The sequence below is a fragment of the Nicotiana tabacum genome, chromosome 11 (assembly GCF_000715075.1).
Source record: "Nicotiana tabacum cultivar K326 chromosome 11, ASM71507v2, whole genome shotgun sequence".
Classification (NCBI taxonomy): Eukaryota; Viridiplantae; Streptophyta; class Magnoliopsida; order Solanales; family Solanaceae; genus Nicotiana; species Nicotiana tabacum.
In genome coordinates this window covers 34,949,697-34,973,096 of record NC_134090.1, presented here as the reverse complement: position 1 = coordinate 34,973,096, position 23,400 = coordinate 34,949,697, and the positions used below count along the sequence as shown (strand labels likewise).

Below are 23,400 nucleotides of genomic sequence, written 5' to 3'. Positions count from 1 at the left end.
GCCGGGCACTCAGCCCATTTCTATTCCGACGTATCGTATGGCACCAGCGGAGTTGAAGGAGTTAAAGGATCAGCTTTAGGAACTCCTTGATTAGGGGTTCATTCGGCCTAGTGTGTCACCTTGGGGTGCGCCAGTTCTATTTGTGAAGAAGAAGGATGGCACTATGAGAATATGCATTGATTATAGCAATTGAACAAAGTAACAATTAAGAACAAGTATCATTTGCCTCGCATTAATGATTTGTTCGACCAGCTTCTGGGAGCGAGGGTGTTCTCCAAGATTGATCTCCGTTCCAGTTATCACCAGTTGAAGATCAAGGATTCAGATATTCTTAAGACGGCTTTCAGGACCTGATATGGTCACTATGAGTTCTTGGTGATATCTTTTGGGTTGACCAATGCCCCAGCAGCATTCATGCATTTGATGAACAACGTGTTCCGGCCTTATCTCAATTCATTTGTCATAGTCTTCATTGAAGATATTCTGGTGAATTCCCGTAATCAGGAGGAGCACACGGAGCATTTGAGAGTTGTATTACAGATATTGAGAGATGAGAAGCTTTATGCAAAATTCTCTAAGTGTGAGTTTTGGCTCAGTTAAGTGGCTTTCTTGGGGCACGTGGTGTCCAGTGAGGGTATCCAGGTTGATCCGCAGAAGATCGAGGTGGTTCAGAGTTGGCCCAGACCGTCCTCAGACACAGAGATTCACAACTTTCTTGGTTTGGCGGGTTATTATCGCCGTTTTGTTCAGGGATTCTCATCTATCGCATCACCCTTGACCAAGTTGACTCAGAAAGGTGTTTCATTTGTATGGTCGGACGAGTGTGAGGAGAGCTTTCAGAAGCTCAAGACAGCCTTGACCACAGCTCCGGTGTTAGCTTTGCCATCAGCTTTATATTTATATACCGTGTATTATGATGCTTCAAGGGATGGAATTGGTTGTGTATTGATGCAGGAGGGTAGAGTTATTGCTTATGCTTCTCGTCAGTTGAAGCCCCATGAGAAGAACTACCTCGTTCATGATTTGGAGTTGGTTGCCATAGTTCACACGTTGAAGATTTGGAGGCATTACTTGTATGGTGTGTCTTGTGAGGTGTTTACTGATTATCGTAGCCTCCAGCACTTTTTCAAATAGAAGGATCTTAATTTGAGGCAGTGGAGATGGTTGGAGTTGCTTAAAGAATATGATATCACTATATTGTACCATCCGGGAAAGGCCAATGTGGTGGCCGATGCTTTGAGCCGAAAGGCAATGAGTATGGGGAGTTTGGCATATATTCCGGTTGGGGAGAGACCTCTTGCAGTTGATGTTCAAGCTTTGGCCAATCGGTTCGTGAGATTAGATATTTCGGAGCCCAGTCCGGTATTCACTTGTGTGGTTTCTTGGTCTTCCTTATATGATCGCATCAAAGAGCGCCAGTATGATGATCCGCATTTGCTTGTCCTTAAGGATAGAGTCCAGTGTGATGATGCTAGAGATGTGACCATTGTAGATGATGGGGTGTTGAGGATGCAGGTCCGGATTTGTGCGCCCAATGTAGATGGGCTTCGGGAGTTGATCCTTGAGGAGGCCCACAGCTCGCGGTATTCCATTCATCCTGGTACCGTGAAGATGTATCAGGATTTGAGGCAGCACTATTAGTGGTGGAGAATGAAGAAAGATATTGTGGGATTCGTAGCTCGGTGTCTCAATTGCCAGTAGGTGAAATATGAGCATCAGAGACCGGGTGGCTTGCTTCAGCAGATGGATATTCCTGAGTGGAAGTGGGAGAGGATCACTATGGACTTTATTGTTGGACTTCCACGGACTTTGAGGAAGTTTGATGTTATTTGGGTGATTGTGGATCGGCTGACCAAGTCCGCGAACTTCATTCCTGTGTGTACTACTTATTCTTCAGAGCGATTGGCAGAAATCTATATTCGGGAGATTGTTCATTTGCATGGTGTCCCAGTTTCCATCATTTTAGATAGGAGCACTCAGTTTACTTCACAGTTTTGGAGATCGGTGTAGCGAGAATTGGGTACTCAGGTTGAGTTGAGCATAGCTTTTCACCCTCAAACGGACAGGCAGTCTGAGCGCGCTATTCAAATATTGGAGGACATGTTGCGTGCTTGTGTCATTAATTTTGGAGGGTCATGGGATCAGTTTCTGCCGCTTGCAGAGTTTGCTTATAACAACAGCTACCAGTCGAGTATTCAGATGGCTCCATATGAGGCTTTGTATGGGAGGCAGTGTAGATCTCCAGTTGGTTGGTTCGAGCCCGGTGAGGCTAGGCTATTGGGGACCGACTTGGTACAGGATGCTTTAGAAAAGGTAAAGGTGATTCAGGAGAGGTTTCGTACAGCACAGTCGAGGCAAAAGAGTTATGCAGACAGGAAGGTTCAAGATGTGTCCTACATGGTTGGTGAGAAGATCCTGTTGAAGGTTTCGCCCATGAAGGGTGTTATGAGATATGGGAAGAAAGGGAAATTGAGTCTGCGGTTCATTGGACCTTTTGAGGTACTTCGGAGGATTAGGGAGGTGGCTTATGAGCTTGCTTTGCCACCCAGCTTGTCGAGTGTACATCTGGTATTTCATGTTTCTATGCTCCGGAAGTATATTGGGGATCCGTCTCATGTTCTAGATTTCAACACGGTTGAGTTGGATGATGATCTGACTTATGATGTGGAGCCAGTAGCTATTTTGGGTCGTCAGGTTCGAAAGTTGAGGTCAAAGGATATAGCTTCAGTGAAAGTGCAGTGGAGAGGTCGACCCGTAGAGAAGGCCACCTGGGAGACCGAGTGGGAGATGCGGAGCAGATATCCTCACCTGTTTGAGGCTTCAGGTATGTTTCTTGATTCTTTCGTGGATGAACATTTGTTTAAGTTGGGGAGAATGTGACGACCCAGCCAGTCGTCTCATGAGTTACTACTCCATTTTCCCCATTCCTACTTTTTTATGCCTTGTTTATCCGTGTTTTGTGGTATGGGGTTGGTCGGATCGAATCCGGAATGATTTTGGTAAGGTTTGAGACACTTAGTCTCTTTTAATAAAGCTTAAGTTGGAAAAGTCAATCGGATGTTAACTTATGTGTTGGAGGGCTCGGAAATGAGCTCTAAGGGTTCGCTTAGTTTTGGGAGGTGATTTATGACTTAGGAGCATGATCGGAATGAGTTTTGGAGATCGGAGTAGATTTAGGCTTGAATTGGCGAAGTTGATATTTTGATGATTTCCAATTAGTAGGTGAGATTTTGATATAGGGGTCGGAATGGAATTCCGAGAGTTGCATTAGATCAGTTGTGTGATTTGGGATGTGTGTACTAAATTTCAGGTCATTCGGACGTGGTTTGGTTGGGTTTTTGATCGAAAGCGGAATTCGGAAGATTTTAGAAAGTTTGGCTTGAATCCGAGGTGTTTTGGTTGATTTGATGTTGTTTAAGGTGTTTTGAAGATTGGTACAAGTTTAAATAAGGTATTAGGATATGTTTGTACTTTCGGTTGAGGTCCCGGGGGCCTCGGGGTGATTTCGGATGGTAGAAGGGAAGTTTGAAACCTTGTTGCAACTGCTGAACTTTGTTTCTTCTGGTATTTCCGCACCTGTGTATTGGGGACCGTAGGTGCAACTCCGCATATGCGGGAGACGAGTCGCAAAAGTGGATTTTTGAGGAGTTGTCAGGAACCGCAGATACGGCTGGGGACCGCATCTGCGAAGTCGCAGATGCGGGAAAAGTATCGTAGAAGCGAAAATGGCCTGGTGAACAGCAACTGCAGAAGCGGTTAGTGTGACCGCATTTGCGATGTCGCAGATGTGTGAATGTGATCGCAAATGCGAGTTTTGCCATTTAAGTGATTTCTGCACAAGAGGAAGAATGAACCGCAAATCCGGTACCGTAGAAGCGGCTATTATGCCACAGATGCGGAACAACTGGGCAGAACATATAAGTTATTTCATTTCGCGAATTCGAGTTATTTCACCATTTTTTACTTTGGCTTGGGAGCTTCTTGGGCGATTTGAGAGAGGGATTTCAAGAGAACTTCATTGAGGTAAGGGATTTGGACCTAAAAATCATTCCTATGCTATTATTTCATGGATTAGAGATAGAAATTATGGAAATCAAAGGTTAAAATTGGGGAAACTAGGGCTTGGGAACTTAGGCCTTTAATTGAGGATTTGAAGGATCATTTGGGGTCAGATTTGAGAACTTTTGATATGTATGAACTCGTGGGGAGATAAGGAATCTATTGATGTAAAAATTATTGAATTCCGAGATATGGGCCGGGGGGTCGAGTTTTGGTAATTTCGGGATTTGTGCCCTTTATTCATTGTTTTCACTTGGGCTTCGTTCCCTTAGCATATTTTGACGTTCTCGTTCTGATTGGATAAATTCGACGTGCGTGGAGGCCGATTCGATGGGCAAAGGCCGTGAGTTAGAGATTAGACCGGTTAGAGGTGAGTAATGATTGTAAATGTTGTTCTGAGGGTTTGAAACCCCGGATTGCACATCGTAGTGCTATATTGAGGTGAGGCACACGCTTGATGACGAGCAAGGGGTCGTGCACTTTTGGGGATTGTGACTTGGTCCATCCCGATTGATGATTTTACTGCGTATTTGACTAAGATCTATTTGTTATCATTATTATTTGGGCTGAATGTCATATTTGGGCCTTGTGCCAACTATTTGAACCCTTCGGGGGTTTTTACTGGTATTTCCTCACTTTTTGACTTTATACTTGAACTCAGTCATGTTATATTTCACTGTTTTCGTACTCGGCCATGTTTACTCTGTTTTAACACTTAAATGATCTTTTAAAGGATATTTTTGGGTTGAGGAACATATTTTACTACTGCCCGAGTGGCTTGTGAAGATTTTTGACTGAGTAAGGCCAAGGACCTATATTGTGAGGAAAACACTGATATTGATTTGAGGCCGAGGGCCTGAGATATATATGCCACGAGGTGGCTTGATTGATATGAGGCCGAGGGCCTAGTTTTGATGCCACGAGATGGCTTGATATTGCGCTTGGGCCGTAAGGGGCCCCTCTAGGAGTCTGCACACCCCCAGTGAGTGCGGGTACCCATTGTAATGTGAGATTGAGCCCGAGGGGCTGAAATTGTTCTATGTGATTGCCCGAGTGGCTGGTACTATTCTGAGATGTTGCCCGAGGGGCGGATTTGTCGATATTGTGCCCGAGGGGCGAGCCTTTATGTGTTTACTTTTCATAATTGACTGTCTATTACCTGCTTAATTATTGAAAACGGCTTTTCATGAAACTACATTGAGTTAAAGGATTTTACCTATCTTTCACTGGTTTACTGTTTTTTAAATGGTTTTACTGCTTCATTATGGAATGTTTTGTGCTTTACGTGATTTCTTGCTTTCAGTCTTTGTTTACATTTGTTACTCTCTGAGTTGGAGTACTCACTTTACTCCCTGCACTCCCATGTGCAGATTCAGGCGTTGTTGATCCTGCCAGTGCGAGTTGAGAGCTCTCGATGAACATTCGAAGTCACGAGGTAGCTGTTTGACGTCCGCAGACCCGTGTTTCTCCCTCTTTGTCATTTCTATCTCCATATCAAATAGTTTGTAATAGTTTATAGACTTCTTTAACTTGTATTAGAACTTGTAGATGCTCATGACTATTGACACCCCGGTATCGGGCTGTGTTGGGTTGTTCTTCCGCGTATTTATGATATTATCTGCTACTTTGGATTATTTATTCATGTTTCAACTGTTTTTAAATGCTTAACTGTTAATAAATTGGAAAATGGGAAGTGTCGACTGGTCTTGTCTTCACGAGAGACGCCATCATGACCGGGTCCGAGTTTAGGGTCGTGATATAGGATCAAGCCCCTCTTAAATGACAATTATGAGGGCCATTGAAGAATGTGTAACGGAAGGTAGTGATGCCATATTCTCTATAACGGACCGTACACTTAATGCTACAGAATATTTTTCATTGATTGCTACCAGGTGGCAGGCATTTATTTCGCCTTTATGAATATTGTTCTCTCTGGTAACAAATGAGATAGTTGCTTACGATTCTGAATATCTCCTGTCTTCGGCCCCACGTGTCGCTTTCTCACATGATCATTTAATATGAACATATTTTACCTTATACAGATAGCCCCCTGCTTTCGGTGGCAAAACTGTGTCACCGAAAAGTTAGTAGAAACATTCCTTTTGGCAAAAATTACTCTGATGCCCTCTGAAAAGCTTCTAACGGTTTATTAGATGCACGTCTCTCTGCATTTAATGCCCCAGACATGCGTCATCACACGATTCAGCATAACCTTTGCCGGTCATCGAGGTAATAATAGACACAAACTTAGCCGCCTAAACCTTTACTTATATGTATCAACTTCTTTCATTCATACTTCTTAATTCTCCAAACTCTCTCATACTTCCTTCATTCTACTGGTATTCTAATCTTTAATTTTCCTTTAACTCTCTTCAGGCGAAATTTTTTTTTCTTACAATGGCTTCTTCTTCAAAGAACAACAGTTCCTCCAAGAACAAGAACAACGCCGAGAACGATGCTGCTCCAACAGTGAATACCATCATCCCTAGAAGTCTTGTTATAACAAAAGACTTTGAAGAGAAATTTCTTTCTGTTAGCCCTCGTACATGGGCCATTAGTAGATATCCTTCTTCCATCTGCCCTTCCACCATTCCCGCTGTAAAGGAAGACTATCATTGCTAGGACCTAGACATTATCGCTCCCGACCTGGCGGAGCGGGTAGCCTTACCCAAGAAGGGTTTTACGTATTTCTATATGTATCCCTTCACTTTGGGAACATTCTCTCTGAGTGGGGAGCTTGACTCCATCATTGTGGAGTTCTGCCTCTACTATCAAGTATGTTTGGTGTAGGTGAATCCCTCCGTGTGGAAGACAATTGCTTGCCTTCGGCGCTTGTGCAAGGAAACGGGGGGGAGCTAACTTTAGCTCATGTGATGAACCTTTATTCCCCCAAGATCTTCTGTGAGGAGATGATCAACTTCAGCAAGCGGGGCCATTATGCATTGTTATCTAGCATGCGTGATGATAGCAATCGTGGGTGGATGGAACAGTTTGTTTCAATTTCCACCACCAATATCATCCCAGCCTCAGCTCCTTCCTTCCCCGAACTGTGGAGTCGTACTCGTAAGTATAAAGTCTGTTTCTTTCCTTGTCAAAGATCCTTTCCTTCTTATTGTTAAATTTTCGTTCTTTCCTCATCAATTCGGTGGGTTCCCCCTAGGGTTAAGGGCTTGGACCGATGGGTCCAGAAAATTTTGGATATTACTATGCCCAAAACCCGCTCATGGAAAGAGATATCCCCGGAATATAGGTGGAAGGCCAAAAATTATGGTAAGTTTAACTAATCATGTCCTTATCCTCTTCTTATGAGAAAATTATCTAATTTTTCTCTTATGTTGTATATAGGTCTGCCCAAGGGCTCGATTGTCGTCCCTGAGGAGGTCATTTTGGCTGATCTTGCTGATACGACAAGGTTGCTGCAAAAAGCTTTTTCACAGGAAAGCATCTCCGGGCATGCTTCTATTAAAATGTTTCTTCTTGGAGTCCCCGGCCAGAGAAAAAGCAACAAAAAAGAAGTCGTTCCTCCGTAGCCGAGGGGGAGGAATAAGAGGGCAAAGACTGTTGCCCCGAGTCATCTCCGGAAGTCGTGGTGATGAGCCCTCTACCTGGGATGGACATCGATACCGTGATGATTAATGTTGAGGAAGAAGCTAGCGAGGATGGAGCTTCTATTCATAGAAGACGACAATCATCCTCAACTCAATAGACTTCTCAATCTGTTGAGTTAATTACAGCAGTCGAGGATGATGTCTCGGTGCCCTGGGGAAAATTTGAAATGGCAGAGAATGCCTACTCACGCTTCCAGGTCCCAATCGCCACTTCTAGTACTTTGGGGCTGAGTACCGGGTCCTTTTCGTCCTCAGCTGATGAGTAACCGACAACCAGCATTGTGTTTGTCGCAACTGCATCTCACCCTTTGTTATGCTCAGCTTCATCTCCATCTTCACCAGCACCAGCAACTACTACATCATCTCCACCTTCACCAACTCTTCCACTAGTAACTGCTACATTATCTCCTCTGACCGCATCTTCCGGAGAAGAGGTTGTTCTATTCCCTCAATCCCAAGTTCATGGGAATTTAGGACAAAACTATGCTCCCCCCTCAGAGGATCCGCAAAGGTGGAGGAGTGTTACCCTCTCAGTCTCCACCGGATGCAACTTGTTATCCCGGTCGGTGGAGCTTGCTAATTATTTAAGCCTCTGGATTTAGAGAAAGATTGGGAAAAGATGCAGGCTCTCTCAGGAGAATGTTTGTTGAATAATGCCATGCATAATGCCGCAGTGGTACACTCTTGACTTCCTTTTATATTTATGTACACTCTAGACTTCCTTTGTTATTTCTTCTGTTTTTGCCCAAAAATATCCTGAGTTTGTCTCCCTTGATTTGTAGGCCAATATTCTTGCTTCCGAAGGCCTCCAAAGGTTTATTCAGGAAAAGGAAGAACGTACCTTTACCTGGGATCAGCTTTTGGCTGAGCGGGAACAAACTACCATCCACCTCTCAGGATTGGAGGGCTGAGGCTGTTGTTTTGGAGACTCGTTTACAGCAAAGCGAGCAAGAAGTGGAAACCCTTAGCCAAGATATTGGCCTGCTAAGGGTTAAATTAGATGAAGCCAGGGCCAAATGGGCTGAGGTAGATAGCATCGTTCTTGTTGCAACCGGCTGCAAGGCTGCTTCCGCTGAAAGATTGACCAACTTAGAGGCAGCTTTGAACTCCAAAATTGAAGAGCTTGTTGCCGCGGGAGTCAAATATTCCCAATTGGAGGAGAAGTATAGCAAAACTATCGAGCATAATAGGCTCTTTAGTTCAACTGTCTCTGACCTTGATGTTAGCCTCATGTATGTTAGATCCGCCTAACAAACCCTTTCTGCCGAGGTAACCCAACTCAAAGAAGAACTTAAGAGTCGAGCGGCTTCTTTCATAGTTGAGAAAACTTACATTATGTAGAGTATGAGAAGAAAAACCTTGGAAGAGGCCAAAGATGGTATCATTGATTTTGATGCTGAAATTGCAAAGGCCCGTGAACTTGAGTTAGCTGCAAAAAATGGTCTCCCGGCAGACATTGATGCTTTAGGTTCTTCCAGTTCTAGTTCCGAAACTTTGGGAACTGAAGAGGAAAATGAAAGCGAAGTTTTACTGTTTGCGTCTTATTATGTTAAGCCTTTGGTGTATTTTTTCCCAAAAGCATTTTAATTCCGGGTATAAGTTGTTACATATCGCATTTTCGTACATTAAAAATTTTGCCTTCAGTTAATTGATGTAGACTCGGGGATGAGATCATCTTGACGTTAACGCATTTACGCTATTTATAACACGCAATAAAGAAGTGTCATGAAGGATAAAGGGGTACATGAATAAAAGAAAGCGAGTTTCGTTAAAAGTGGCCAATTTAGGATTAAAATACGGGCCGAGCAATAATACCCGATAATTATGAACTAGTACCATGCACGGTAGTATAATGTATAAAGTATATGTATATATATATATATAAAGTATATTAAAAATAAGTAGAATTTTAAGTAATTTGTGGTAATTTTTAAATTATGCGGGTAATTGATTAATTACCGGGTAATGAAACATTACCCAGTTAACTAATAAGTGGATAAAAATTTACAAAATTACACTTCAAAAGAAACTTGGCAGCCCCCTTTTAGAGTAAGGTGACTCATTATCCATATTTACATGTGTCACATTAAGGTTTAAGTGGCAAGAAAAGATATTTTATTAGTCTTATCAAAATAAGACTTACTTATAATTAAGCATTATACATAAAGTCATTCTTAAGAATCATTTTGTCTTTGGTTAAGCATTATCCATAAAGTCATTCCTTAAAAAGCATTCTTGGTTCAAACAAAGACGTGAGAAGCAGAAATAATTTCGTTTCAAATTTCAAATAATCCAAGCAAATTTCGTTCAAAATTCAAAGAAACAGAAGCTTCATTCTTTTCGTTCAACATATTTCACCGAAGCAGAAGTTTCATTTCGTTCAAATAATTTAAGGAACATATATGTTAAGGCCATCCCATCTTTCTTTTAGCATGGTCCAAATTATACTGAAGAAACGAGCAAACGCACAGTTTCCATAAATTACTCATTCATAGAGATACTAAGGGTGTCTATATTCTTGATTCCCCATGAGAATTATTATTATCTTCTGTTCACGGGTTTCAGAATAATACGTAGGTGAAAAAAAAGTTTATCCGGAAGGAATATTGAAATTTTTACGTATTTTTCATGCATTTCACTCATTTATGCATGTGCATTGACTCATGACCAGATGGTGTTATATACGCGTATATATGTAGATATATGTATATGGGATATGGAAAATGGTTACGGCGTTATATACCACCACCACTTGATCAGCTAGTATATGCTGATGATGTTGCCCACAGTGGCCGAGACGATATGATGGGATGCCCTCAGTGGCTTGATGATATAATGTACACCCGTACCTATGCATGGCACGATATTTATACGCACGTGCATGACATTATAAATGTTTTAGAATTTACAAAGTTATTCAAATTTAAAGACGTGTTTCTATATTCCATGTTTCATCTATATCTTTTACGCACTAATTTTGATGTCTAACATACTCAGTACATTTTTCGTACTGACGCCCTATTTCACGAGGCTTGCGTTTCATGCCCGCAGGTGCAGGTAGGCAAGTTGAGGTCCCCCTTCTTAGGATCCCTGATCAGCGAGAGTTGGCGTGCTCCATTTGATCTAGAGCTGCTTTTGGTGTGTGTGTGTGTGTGTGTGTGTGTGTGTGTATATATATATATATATATATATATATATATATATATATATATATATATATATATATATATATAACGTGGCTCAGTCCCGTCTTTGTACAATTATGTTTCTATTAGAGGTCTGTAGACAGTATGTCTAGTTGGGTTGTATGTGGCCATGTCGGTTGTCAGTTTTGGATGTATAGTTGTTTATAGCAGCCTTGCCGGCTCGCCCACTGTATTCTATATGTATCGTACATATGCCTTATTGGTAGGTCTCCTTCATGTATATTATTTTCGTAATTCAGCAAATGTTATTCAGGTTCATATCTTAGACGCATGCTTAGGGGTGTTTGACAGGTAGGACTTAGGCACCCGTCGTGGCCCATCAGTTTGGGTCGTGACATAAGTTCTACCAAAATCAACCCTTTAACATGAGGGTTTTCATAAGAGAGGGCCCTCTTATTTTTATGGTGCTATTGAAGAGGTCTCTTGTTCATTACGGCACTAGCATTTGAAGTGCTTGTTTAACTTTCAAATGATAAAATCAATTTATCAATCAGACAAGAAACAAGATGGAAAATAAAAGGAGTCTACTTCATTCTATTCGTTTTCAAAAAAGTACATAAGCATTCGTTATGTTAAAGAGAAATTGTCATTTCTTGTGGCTAATTTGTGCAACTTATTTCTACGGGGCTGGCTGCGCAGTCCCCGGTCCCGATGACACAATTATTGTCACACCTCCTTTTTTCCGAAGGGGGATAGGGAGTTTTTTCAATTAAAGTGAAAATAGTCGAATGGGATTATATATTGATTCATAGTCGCTACTTGGGATAATTATATGGTATCCTAAGTCACCGTTTTATTTTAAATCCCAAATCGAGGAAAGTTGACTCTTATTTATGGTCTGCGAACACAGAATACCGGGTAAGGAATTCTATTAACCCCGGAGAAGGTGTTAGACATTCCTGAGTTCCGTAGTTTTAGCACGGTCGCTTTAATCATACCTGGCTTAAATAAATTATTTAATTACTCATTTTAGAACCTATGTACATTTTTACCCTTTTACCGCTTGTAATTAAGAAATTATCCGAAACGAATCACGGGTACGTGTACTCATTTCATTTAGCGCGTCAAGAATCATGTCACACATACGTGTACACAATTAATCACGCTTTGTTATTATTAAGAATGTTTGGCGAAGTTGCGCAAACGCATACCTCGATTTATTTTTAAAAAATCATAATTATATCACGCGAGCGTATACACAATCATGATGATAGACTAAGTCTCACCTAAAGCATTGTCTACGAATATTTATTTTTAAAATCGTACTCGTATCACGAGAACGTGTACAAAATTTGTTTAAGGGTAACTGCGGAGTGTTATTTTTAATTTGCATATTCATATGGAGGTGGTGTTACAAGCCTCTAAATGTTGTTGCATATATGAACAACTTATTGACTTCTGTTAAAATAACCAGAAATTCACTTTGGGAAAAAACTACATACTGAAAGCAAATCTTTCAAAGGACAAAAAAATATCCAACGGCAATCTGGTGTCATTATTGCTTGAGTTTCACCACCTAATTCTACATTCAATTTTAGTACAAATTCATCCATTTGTTGTGTAAGATATTTAATCTAACCAATTCCTCATGGTAAAACAAGATGAGATTATTGAAGCAAGCAAGAAGCCTGCACCCATCGAAAACATTCAAAAGCAAAAAAATATCCGAGTGTACAAGGTGGACAATTCAAACATTCAAACTTATTCAGATTTCACTCCTATTCGTAGCTTCTGGTGTTTGACCGGTTTTTCATTGCATTTTTATCAACAATAACAACATATGAAAAACTAGTTCAGACCAAAAGAAATCAAATTCAAAGAATCAAACAACTAAATGTTAACTCACAAATGCACCATAACAATTATATCACCATATAAACACATGTAAAACAAGATTAATTATGACCCACTAAATACATGAAATAACATGTGAGAGATGAACCTCCAGAAATGAATCTGAGCTTAGCTGATTTGCAGCTCCAGAATCGGATGGGGACGTGATCAAGACCAACGAAACTTCGACTTTGGAGCTTGTCGGAAATCAATGAACCTTAGACAGACCTCGACTCTTCAGCCTCGAAACTCGCCGGGAAGTTAGAAAACAGCCAAATCAGAAATTCTAACAAGAATTAGAAAATCATACACACACACACCGCTATTTCCACGGCGACGAGCAGCGGTGCGAATAAATGAGGCAGCTGCGGCATAGAACAAGGAGAGATCGTCGGAGTTCGGCCAAATATTAAGCTTTCAAGTCAAATCATCCAGATCTGATCGATATGGGGGTTTGAGAATGGTCACCGGCATGGTCTAGGGAAGTAAGAGTAAGGTAGATATGTATATGAGTTAGGGGAGGTGGTTGTCTCTAGGTCTTTGAGTGTTGCAGCTCATTTTTTTGTCTAGTGAATTAGGTTAGCTCTATATAGAGGGAATTAGAGTATATTTTAGAGATGGGGGATATTGGGTGGTGGACTTGGCCGAATTTGGGCCTCTTTTGGGCCAAGTCAATCACAAAATAATAGTCTTCTCACACAAAAACAAGAAAAATTAGTCCAAAATTTTTCTTCTTATCTTGTTTTGGAAAAATATAATATCAATACTATTTTTTGTATTTTTTAATTTTATGAAAGGTAATGTGTAAAACCTCGGGGAGGGTCAAAATTACATGTTTACAATTATATTCCCAGCTTTCGTGCTCCGGTGGCACTTATTATTACTGCATTCTCGTATCACCCCCCCCACCCCAGTGTTCGAATGCAAAGAATGCGAATTGGAACACTAGGAATCTTTCATCTTCGAGGATCCCACTAATGAATTGCTAGACAATCTTCCACTCGGTAACAAACTTCACTTCCCCTTAGGAATTTATTCTATCGAGCAAAAGACTATCTAACAATCCTCTAATGGTTTACACTTATGAACGGTCGGGTAACCTTTGTTTAATAGCAAACTTATTTTCCCGGTGGGAAATTTGCTATAGAGCCAAAGATTATTTAACTATCACGGAGTGGTTCTTCGCTTGTGTGCATTGCTATTAAAGGTCTTATTGCTGCCATTGAAACTTTCTTTGTAGTATGTTTTTTTGTTACTGCCTCATCAAAAACCTTGCTAGAAAAAACCGATTGGAACAAAAATTGGACGAAGGGAAAAAGAGTGTAGCGCATACTTCTAGTATAAACGATGTTTTCCAGCAATAATATCTTTTGAGGTGTGCCACATTCCAATTGCTTGGTACCTTTTCTCCATTCTGAGTCTCCAACTCGTACGAGCCTTTCCCGGTGATAGCCGAAACTCGGTAGGGGCGTTCCCAGGTTGGACCTAACTTCCCTGCATTGATTTCCCGAGTGTTTTGAGGTACTTTCCTCAAAACCAAATCTCCCACTTTGAAGTAAAGAAGGTTGTCTCTCCGATTATAATATATTTTCATTCTCTGCTTCTGTGTCTCCATCCTTACATGTGCCAAGTCCCTGCGCTCATCGAGCAACTTCAAGTTGGCCAGCATTGTTTCATTGTTCGCTTCTTCGCTTTCCTGGAAATACCTTAAGGTAGGCTCCCCTACTTCAACCATAATTAGGGCTTCTGCTCCGTATACAAGGGAAAAAAGAGTTTCCCTCGTGCTCGATTTGGCCATCGTTCGGTATGCCCGTTAAACTATGGGTAGCTCCTTAGGCCATTTACCTTTAGCCGTTTCCAAACTTTTCTTGAGGTTTTGTATAATCACTTTGTTCGTTGATTTCTCCTGACCATTTGCGCTCGGGTGATATGGTGAAGACGTGATCCTTTTTATTTCAGATCTTCAAGGAACTTTGTGATTTTTGTGCCGATAAATTGTGGCCCATTGTCTCATGCTATTTCTTTTAGTATTCTGAACCTGCAGGTTATGTTTTCCCACAAAAAATCCAGCACTTCGCGTTCGCTAATCTTCTGATAAGGGCCTGCTTCCGCTCCCTTAGAAAATAGTTAATTAAAACCAAAAGAAATCTTACCTTACCGAGAGCTGGCGACAGCGGTCCGACGATGTCCATCCCCATTTCATGAACGACCACAGAGATAGGACTGAATGCAATAGTTCTGCCGGTTGATGTACTAGCGGTACATAACATTGGCACTTATCACATTTTTGTATGAAAGCTTTAGCGTCTTGTTCCATACGAGGCCTATAATATCCTGCCCTTACAAGCTTTAACACTAAGGAATCTGCGCCTGAATGGTTTTCGTATATCCTTCGTGGACCTCTCGCATAACGTAATTTGCCTCGGATGCTCCCAAACATCGGGCCAACAGGCCTTGGAAAGATTTTTTGTACAATTGACCTACTTTGAAGCTATATTGTGCTTTTATGACGTGCATCACCTGAGATGCCTTGGAATCTTCGGGCAATTCCCGGTGCTTGAGATAATCGATGATCTCATTCCTCCAGTCCCAGACCAAATTAGTAGTATTTACCTCGTAATAGCTATCTACATCCAGGATCGAGTGCATCAGTTGTAGTACCGCCCTGGACTCTGATCCCTTCATTCCCATCGATGAGTCGATGTTAGCTAGTGCATCTGCTTCTGCATTTTCTTCCCTCAGAATGTGAGTAATCGACCATTCCCGAAATCGAGCTAGTAGATCCTGAACCTTCACCACATATTGTTGCATGCGTTCTTCTTTAGTTTCAAAGATCTCGTAGACCTGATTTACCACCAACTGTGAATCGCACTTGATTTCTATGACCTCAAAATCTAGTCCCCGGACCAGCTCAAGTCCTGAAATCAAAACCTCATACAATGCTTCATTGTTAGTTAAAGGGGGCATTCTGATGACTTGCCTTAGGGTTTCTCCTGAAGGCGTGGTTAGCACTATGCTAAGCCCGAACCCTTTTACGTTGGAGGCTCTATCCGTAAATAAGGTCCAAACTCCCATCCCAATTCTGACACCATTACAGCCTTTTTGGTTGCTAAAGGCAACAATCCCAGACTGAAATCGGCCACAAAGTCAGTCAAGACTTATGACTTAATCGCAGTCCTTAGTTTATATTCAATGTCGAATTCACTCATTTCGACGGCCCATTTGGCCAGCTTAGCCGAAAGTTCGGGTTTGTGAAGTATAATTCCGCAGGGGAAATATTGTCACCAGACCATCGAGTGACATTAGAAGTAGGGCCTCAGCTTCCGAGCGGCGACTACGAGAGCCAAGGCCAGCTTCTCCAAGTGTAGGTAGTGAGTTTCCACTCCCGTTAAAATTTTACTAACGTAATAAATGGGAGATTGTGTACCTTCGTCCTCATAGACCAAACTACACTTACTACTACTTCCGGGACTACGAGATAGACCAACAGTGTTTCACCTTCCTTTGGTTTCGAAAGTAACGGAGGGCTTGAGAAGTATCTTTTCAAAGCCTTCTGGCATTCTGAAGTCCATTCGAAGTCATTTATCTTTTGGAGCAGTGAGAAGAAACGGTGACATTTCTCTGATGATCGAGAAATGAATCTGCTCAAAGCTTCCAATCTCCCCGTGATCCTTTGGATTTCTTTTACACTTGACAGTTGGTCCGGGATGTCTTCGATGGCCTTGATCTTTTTGGGGTTTACCTCAATCCCCCTTTGTGACACCAGAAATACTAGAAACTTACCGGAGCTGACCCCGAACGCGCACTTCTCGGGGTTAAGCTTCATGTTATGCTTCCTTAGGATGTCAAAAGTCTTTTGTAGATGCTTAAGGTGATCACCTGCATTCAAAGAATTAACGAGCATATCGTCTATATAAACTTTCTTAGTTTTCCCTATTTGTTTTTCAAACATCTTGTTTACGAGCCCCTAATAAGTGGCACTGGCGTTCTTGATCCCGAAGAGCATCATATTATAGCAATATGTGCCGAAGTTTGTTATGAACAAGGTTTTTCCTAATCCTAAGGTTTCATCTTAAATTGATTGTACCCGGAGTAAGCATCGAGGAAACTTATTAATTCGTGCCTAGCCATTGCGTCAATCATTTGATCGGTGTTTGGCAGTGGGAACGAACAATTCGGCTACGCCTTATTCAAGTCCTTATAATCTACGCACATGTGAAATTTATTGTTCTTCTTAGGAACTACCACTACATTAGCTAGTCAATCTGGATACTTTGCCTCTCGGATCAAATCGATATCAAGTAAACGAGTTACCTCTTTTTTGACGAATTTATTGTTGTCCTCCATAATTAGACGTTTTTCTTGTCTTACCGGATGGACATTTGGATCCAAGCTTAGCTTGTGCACGACCACTTCCATTGGGACACCTGTCATATCCGCATGCGATAATGTAAAACAATCAGAATTATACTTAAGAAATTCAATAAAGCCAGACCTAAGATCGGCGTGCAGTCTTGTCCCCAAGTGGAATTTCCTCTCTAAGAACATTTCAAACAATGCAACTTGCTCAAGTTCTTCCGCTGTCAATTTGGCTGCATCCGTCTCTTCCAGCACCTGGAAGTACCTTAGCACCTGATAAGATTCCGACGCTTCTTTCCCCTGGTTAATTTCACTTGATTCTGGAGCAGGAGCTGGTTTCTATAATTGCTATGCTGCATGCTCCTTTCCTTTTCTACTGGAGACTGATATCACATTCATCTCCCTTGCTACCGGTTGATCTCCCCTTATCTGTTTGATTCCTTCGGGCGTTGGGAATTTCAACATTTGATGATACGTTGACGATACTACTCTCATGTCGTGCAACCAAGGTCTTCCCAGAATAATATTATATCCCATGTCTCCATCTACCACTTCAAAAAGAGTTGTCTTCATCACTCCTTTGGCATTTGGGGGCAGAAAAATCTCTCCTCGAGTTGTCACGCTCGCAAGATTGAACCCGACAGGAGTTTGTGGCCGGAATAATGCTTCTGGTGAGTTTGGCTTGATCCAATACCCTACATTGTATGATATTGGCCGATCTTCCTGGATCCACTAGAACATGTTTGATTTTGAAATCTAGATGTCACGACCCCGGTTCGCCCTCCGTGAACCATCGTGATGGAACCTAGTCTCTACGACTAGGTAAGCCTAAACTTGCGGAAGATAACCAAAACTTGCGGAAGTAAAATAATTTAAAAACAGAAATAAGGCAATAGCAGTGTTAAATGTGCCGCTCGGCATACACCATATTTATATAGATCTTAAAACCAATATCTAAATCCAAGACCCGGAAACCCACGAATCACAAGCTAAGAAAAAGAAATGCTACATAGCTCTAACTCTGGAATTGTCTAATAAGAACAAAAAGTACAAAAGGGCTAAATACTAGAAAACGGGAATAGAAAGGGACTCCTCGGTTTGCAAACACGACAGATGTACCTCGAAGTCTCTAAGTAGTTGCCTCCCTCAAGGATGGTCGGCCTGAGTAGAAGTACATGGATCTGCACATGAAAAACATGCGCAGAAGGGGCATGAGTACACAACAGCGATACTTAGTAAGTGTCAAGCGTAACCTCGGTTGGGTAGTGACGAGGAAGGTCAGGGTCCTACTGAGATTACATAAGATATAAGGGTTAACATTGTGGAATAAAACAGTATAAATAAGTACAACAGCAAGAAATAACATAGGATTGGAAGAACAACAACAACTAGAACAGGAACAGAATAAATCACATAAGGGAAATACAGCTCAACATAGAGATAACTATCGAGCATCTTCCAGGATACCATCCTGAAGTCCCAATTACAACTATCCAGTGGATTCCCGGAATACCATCCCGTAGTCCATTATATATGTCCGAAGGATCTCCCGGGAACTCGTTCCATAGTCCAACTATCAGTGTGCGGGGATCTACCGGAATTCCGATTCGTAGTCCCAAATGTAAATACCCAGTACTGGGGGAATCTACCGGGTGCATTCCCGGACTTTCATGTACATGGGGATCTATCAGAAATCTAACCCGCAGTCCCAAAGTAAATGTGCAGGGGGATCTATAGAGAATCTAACCCGCAGTCCCAAAGTAAACAGACAAGGGGGAGCTACCGGAATCCCACATCCATAGTCCCAACGTAAATACACAGCAGCCGCAAGAAAATATTCAGAGAAGGGAAATTTCATGTTAAGGCAACAAATAATTCTAGCCTAGCATACTGCACAGAGTTCAGGTAAACAGATTGACCAATTAAAGCAATTAAATCACTTAGACATACTTTCCTAAGCTAACAACGGGCTTAATAGTATAAGTAATAAAAGCAGGAGAGGGAACATACTAATAAGTACTTAAAGAAAACCGAATTTCCAACAATTTGCACAAGTACGCACTCATCACCTCATGTACAAGGAATTTCAATTATCAAATATATCAATCCTAAGGGGAAGGTCCCTCACACAAGGTTAGACAAGACACTTACCTCGAACAAGCGCAAGTCAACCCGAAACCATGTTTTTGCCATGATTATCCGACTCCAAATGGTCCAAATCTAGTCAATTCAATTGCATATTGCAAATAACACCTCAAGAAACTGATTCCACAATTAAATTCTAAGCTAATACACGAAACTAGGTAAAATGACCAAAATGCCCCTCGGGCCCACGTCTCAGAATCAGGTAAAATTTATATTTTCAGAATCCTCATACCCTCACGAGTCTAACCATACCAAAATTATCCAATTCTGATACCATTTGATCCTTCAAATCATCATTTTATATTTTTGAAAGATTTCACAAGTTTTCTTCCCAAATTTCATCCCAAATAACGAATTAAATGATGAATTCAATGATGGATTCATGTACTCTAGCCAAATCTGAGTTAGAATCACTTACCCTGATGAATTTCTTGAAAATCCTTCGAAAAAATCGCCAAAATCCGAGCTCTCTAGGTCAAAATATGAAATAAAACTCAAAACCTTGTATTTATAGAGCACCCCCCAAATTTTCACCACTGCGGACCGCACAAAAATGAGTGTTGTCCGCACAAAACCAGTGTTGTCTGTACAAAACCAGTACTGTCCGCACAGGTTTTGACTACAGTGACAGACTTTAGTATTTTGGCCAGAACTTTCTCTACAGATATCCACATTCTGATTTCTTTACCTTTCTGGAAATTAGACATAAAGGGCTACAACTTTCGTTTTTGAATCATCCAAAAATTCCTTGTATATCAAAAGATATGAGCTTCCGAAATAGGACCAGTGAAATTTTCCTCACCGCGGACCGCACTGCATTTTGTGCGGCCGCACAGCCCCCACCGCGGACGCACTGGACTTTGTGCGGACCGCACCGGTGTGTTCCGAGGCCTGCAACTCTTCTGGACCTGCAACAGCTATGATTTTCGGCCTAAAAACATTCCGGAACCTACCCGGAACTCACCCGAGTCCCCGGGACTTCAAACCAATTGTACCTACACATCCCATGACATTGTTCAAACTTGTTCAAAACTTCGGAATGCTCACAACAACATCAAATCACCAATTTAACATGGGATTCAAGCCTAAGAACTCCAAGAACTCTTAACTTATGACATTGAACTCTTAACTCCAAGAACTCCAATTTAACTTGTTCTCGTCCAAATGACCTGAAATTTTGCAAGCATGTCACATTCAACACTACGGAGCTACTCCAACGTTCGGAATTCCATTCAAGCCTAAATTAACTACGGACCGGAAACTTCAAAAATTCGACTCTCGCCATTTCAAGCCTAAATTAGCTACGGACCTCTAAAACACAATCCGATCACGCCCCTAAGCCCGAAATCACCCAACAGAGCTAACGGAAACGTCGGATTTCCATTCTGAGGCCATCTTCACATTGTTCCGACTGCGGTAAACTTTTCAACACTTATGCTCTCATTATAGGGCTAGGTGTCCCAAAATTCCTAGAAACTCAAAACCGAACATCCCAGTAAATCAAAATAGCAGAAATAAACTCGGTAAAGCAATTAATAGGGGATCAGGGCGTTAATTATTAAGATGACCGGCCGGTCATCACATCCTCCTACACTTAAACATTCGTTCATCCTCGAACGAGCATAGAGACATACCTGAAGTAGTGAAAAGATGAGGGTAACGGCTGCGTATATCCTCCTCGGTATCCCAGGTCGCCTCCTCGACCGGCTGGCCCCGCCATTGAACCTTCACCGATGCAATGTTCTTTGACCTCAGTTTTTTTACCTGCATGTCCAATATTGCCACTGGCTCCTCAACATAAGATAGATCCTTGTCCAACTAGACTGAACTGAAATCCAAGATGTGCTACGGATCGCTGTGATACCTCCGGAGCATCGAAACATGAAATACCGGATGAACTTCTGCCAAGCTGGGAGGTAAGGCAAGCTCATAAGCAACCTCCCCAACACGCTTCAATATCTCAAAGGGCCAATAAACCTCGGACTCAACTTCCCTTTCTTCCCGAATCTCATAACGCCCTTCATGGGCGAAACCCGAAGCAGAACCCCCTCTCCAACCATATAGGAAACATCACGAACCTTCTGGTCTGCGTAACTCTTTTGTCTGGATTGGGCTGTGCAGAGTCTATCCTGAATCACCTTAACTCTCTCCAAAGCATCCTGAACCAGGTCTGTGCCCAACAATCTAGCCTTACCCGGCTCAAACCAACCCACTGGGGATCTACACCGCCTCCCATATAAAGCCTCATACGGTGCCATCTGAATACTAGATTGGTAGCTATTGTTGTAAGCAAACTCCGCCAATGGCAAGAACTGATCCCAAGACCCTTCAAACTCAATCACACACGCACGGAGCATATCCTCAAGAATCTGAATAGTGCGCTCGGATTGTGCGTCCGTCTGAGGGTGAAATATTGTACTCAACTCCACCTGAGTACCCAACTCATGCTGAACGGCTCTCCAGAACCGTGATGTGAATTGAGTGCCTCTATCTAAAATGATGGACACTGGAATACCATGCAGACGAACAATCTCCCAGATATAGGTCTTCGCCAGCCGCTCCGAGGAATAAGTAGTACACACAGGAATAAAATGAGCGGACTTGGTTAGCCGATCCACAATCACCCAAATAGCATCAAACTTCATCAACGTCCATGGGAGCCCAACTACAAAGTTCATGGTGATCCGCTCCCACTTCAACTCCAGAATCTCTATCTGCTGAAGCAATCCACCCAGTCTCTGGTGCTCATACTTCACATGCTGACAGTTGAGACATCGAGCTACGAATCCAACTATATCTTTCTTCATCCACCTCCACCAATAGTGCTGTCTCAAATCCTGATACATCTTCAAGGCACCCGGATGAATGGAATACCGCGAGCTATGGGCCTCCTCTAGAATCAACTCTCGAAGCTCATCGACATTGGGTACACAAATCCAACCCTGCATCCTCAATAGCCCATCATCGCCAATAGTCACATCCCTAGCATCACCGTGCTGAACCTTGTCCTTGAGGACAAGCAAATGAGGGTCATCATAATGCCGCTCCCTGATACAATCAAATAAGGAAGACCGAGAAACCACGCAAGCTAGAACCCGACTAGGCTCTGAAAGATCCAATCTCACAAACTGGCTGGCTAAGGCCTGAACATCCATCGCTAGAGGCCTCTCCGATGTTGGTAAATAAGCCAAACTCCCCAAACTCTCTGCCCGGTGACTCAAAGCATCGGCCACCACATTGGCCTTGCCCGGGTGATACAAAATAATGATATTATAGTCCTTTAGCAACTCCAACCACCTCCTCTGGCGCAAATTTAGATCCTTTTGCTTGAACAAGTACTGCAAGCTCTGATGGTCAGTGTAAATCTCACAAGGAACACCGTATAAGTAATGGCGCCAAATCTTCAAGGAGTGAACAATGGCAGTTAACTCAAGGTCGTGAAAAGGGTAGTTCTTCTCATGTATCTTCAACTATCTGGACGCGTAGACAATCACCCTACCATCCTGCATCAACATCGCTTCGAGGTCAACCCTTGAGGTATCACAATAGACCGTATAAGACCCCGAACCTATAGGTAGTATCAAAATTGGGGCTGTGGACAAAGCTGTCTTGAGCTTCTGAAAGCTCGCCTCACACTCCTCCGTCCACTGAAATGGAGCACCCTTCTGGGTCAACCTGGTCATGGGGGCTGCAATCGATGAAAACCCCTCCACAAAACGACGTTAGTAACCCGCCAAACCAAGGAAACTGTGGATCTCTGTAGCTGAGGATGGTCTGGGCCAACTTTGCACGGCCTCTATCTTCTTCGGATCCACTGAATACCCTCACTCGATACCACGTGGCCTAGAAATGCCACTAAATCCACCCAAAACTCACATTTCGAGAATTTAGCATATAATTTCTTCTCTCTCAAAGTTTGAAGCACAGTCCTCAAGTGCTGCTCATGATCTTCCCGACTTCAGGAATACACCAGAATATCATCAATAAAGACAATGACAAACGAGTCAAGATATGGCCGGAACACACTGTGCATCAAATGCATAAAGGCTGCTGGGGCATTGGTTAGCCCAAATGAGATAACAAGGAACTCGTAATGACTATACCGAGTCCTGAAAGCAGTCTTCGGGATATCTGGCTCCCATATTTTCAACTGATGGTAACTTGAGCGCAAGTCAATATTAGAAAAAACC

At 42.2% G+C, this 23,400-nt stretch overlaps 1 protein-coding gene across 1 annotated transcript; it reads right to left on the bottom strand.

Moving 5' to 3' along the window:
• Positions 1 to 13,958: 13,958 nt before the first annotated feature.
• LOC142165801 (uncharacterized) lies at positions 13,959 to 14,504 on the bottom strand. The gene has a single exon (XM_075224175.1). The coding sequence runs from the start codon at positions 14,502 to 14,504 to the stop codon at positions 13,959 to 13,961; it is 546 nt and encodes a 181-aa protein (XP_075080276.1).
• Between the last annotated feature and the right edge of the window lie 8,896 nt (positions 14,505 to 23,400).

What these genes read in the sequence shown, in the direction of transcription:
- LOC142165801 (XM_075224175.1), bottom strand. Translation starts at nt 14,504, where the DNA reads ATGGCCAAATCGAGCACGAGGGAAACTCTTTTTTCCCTTGTATACGGA.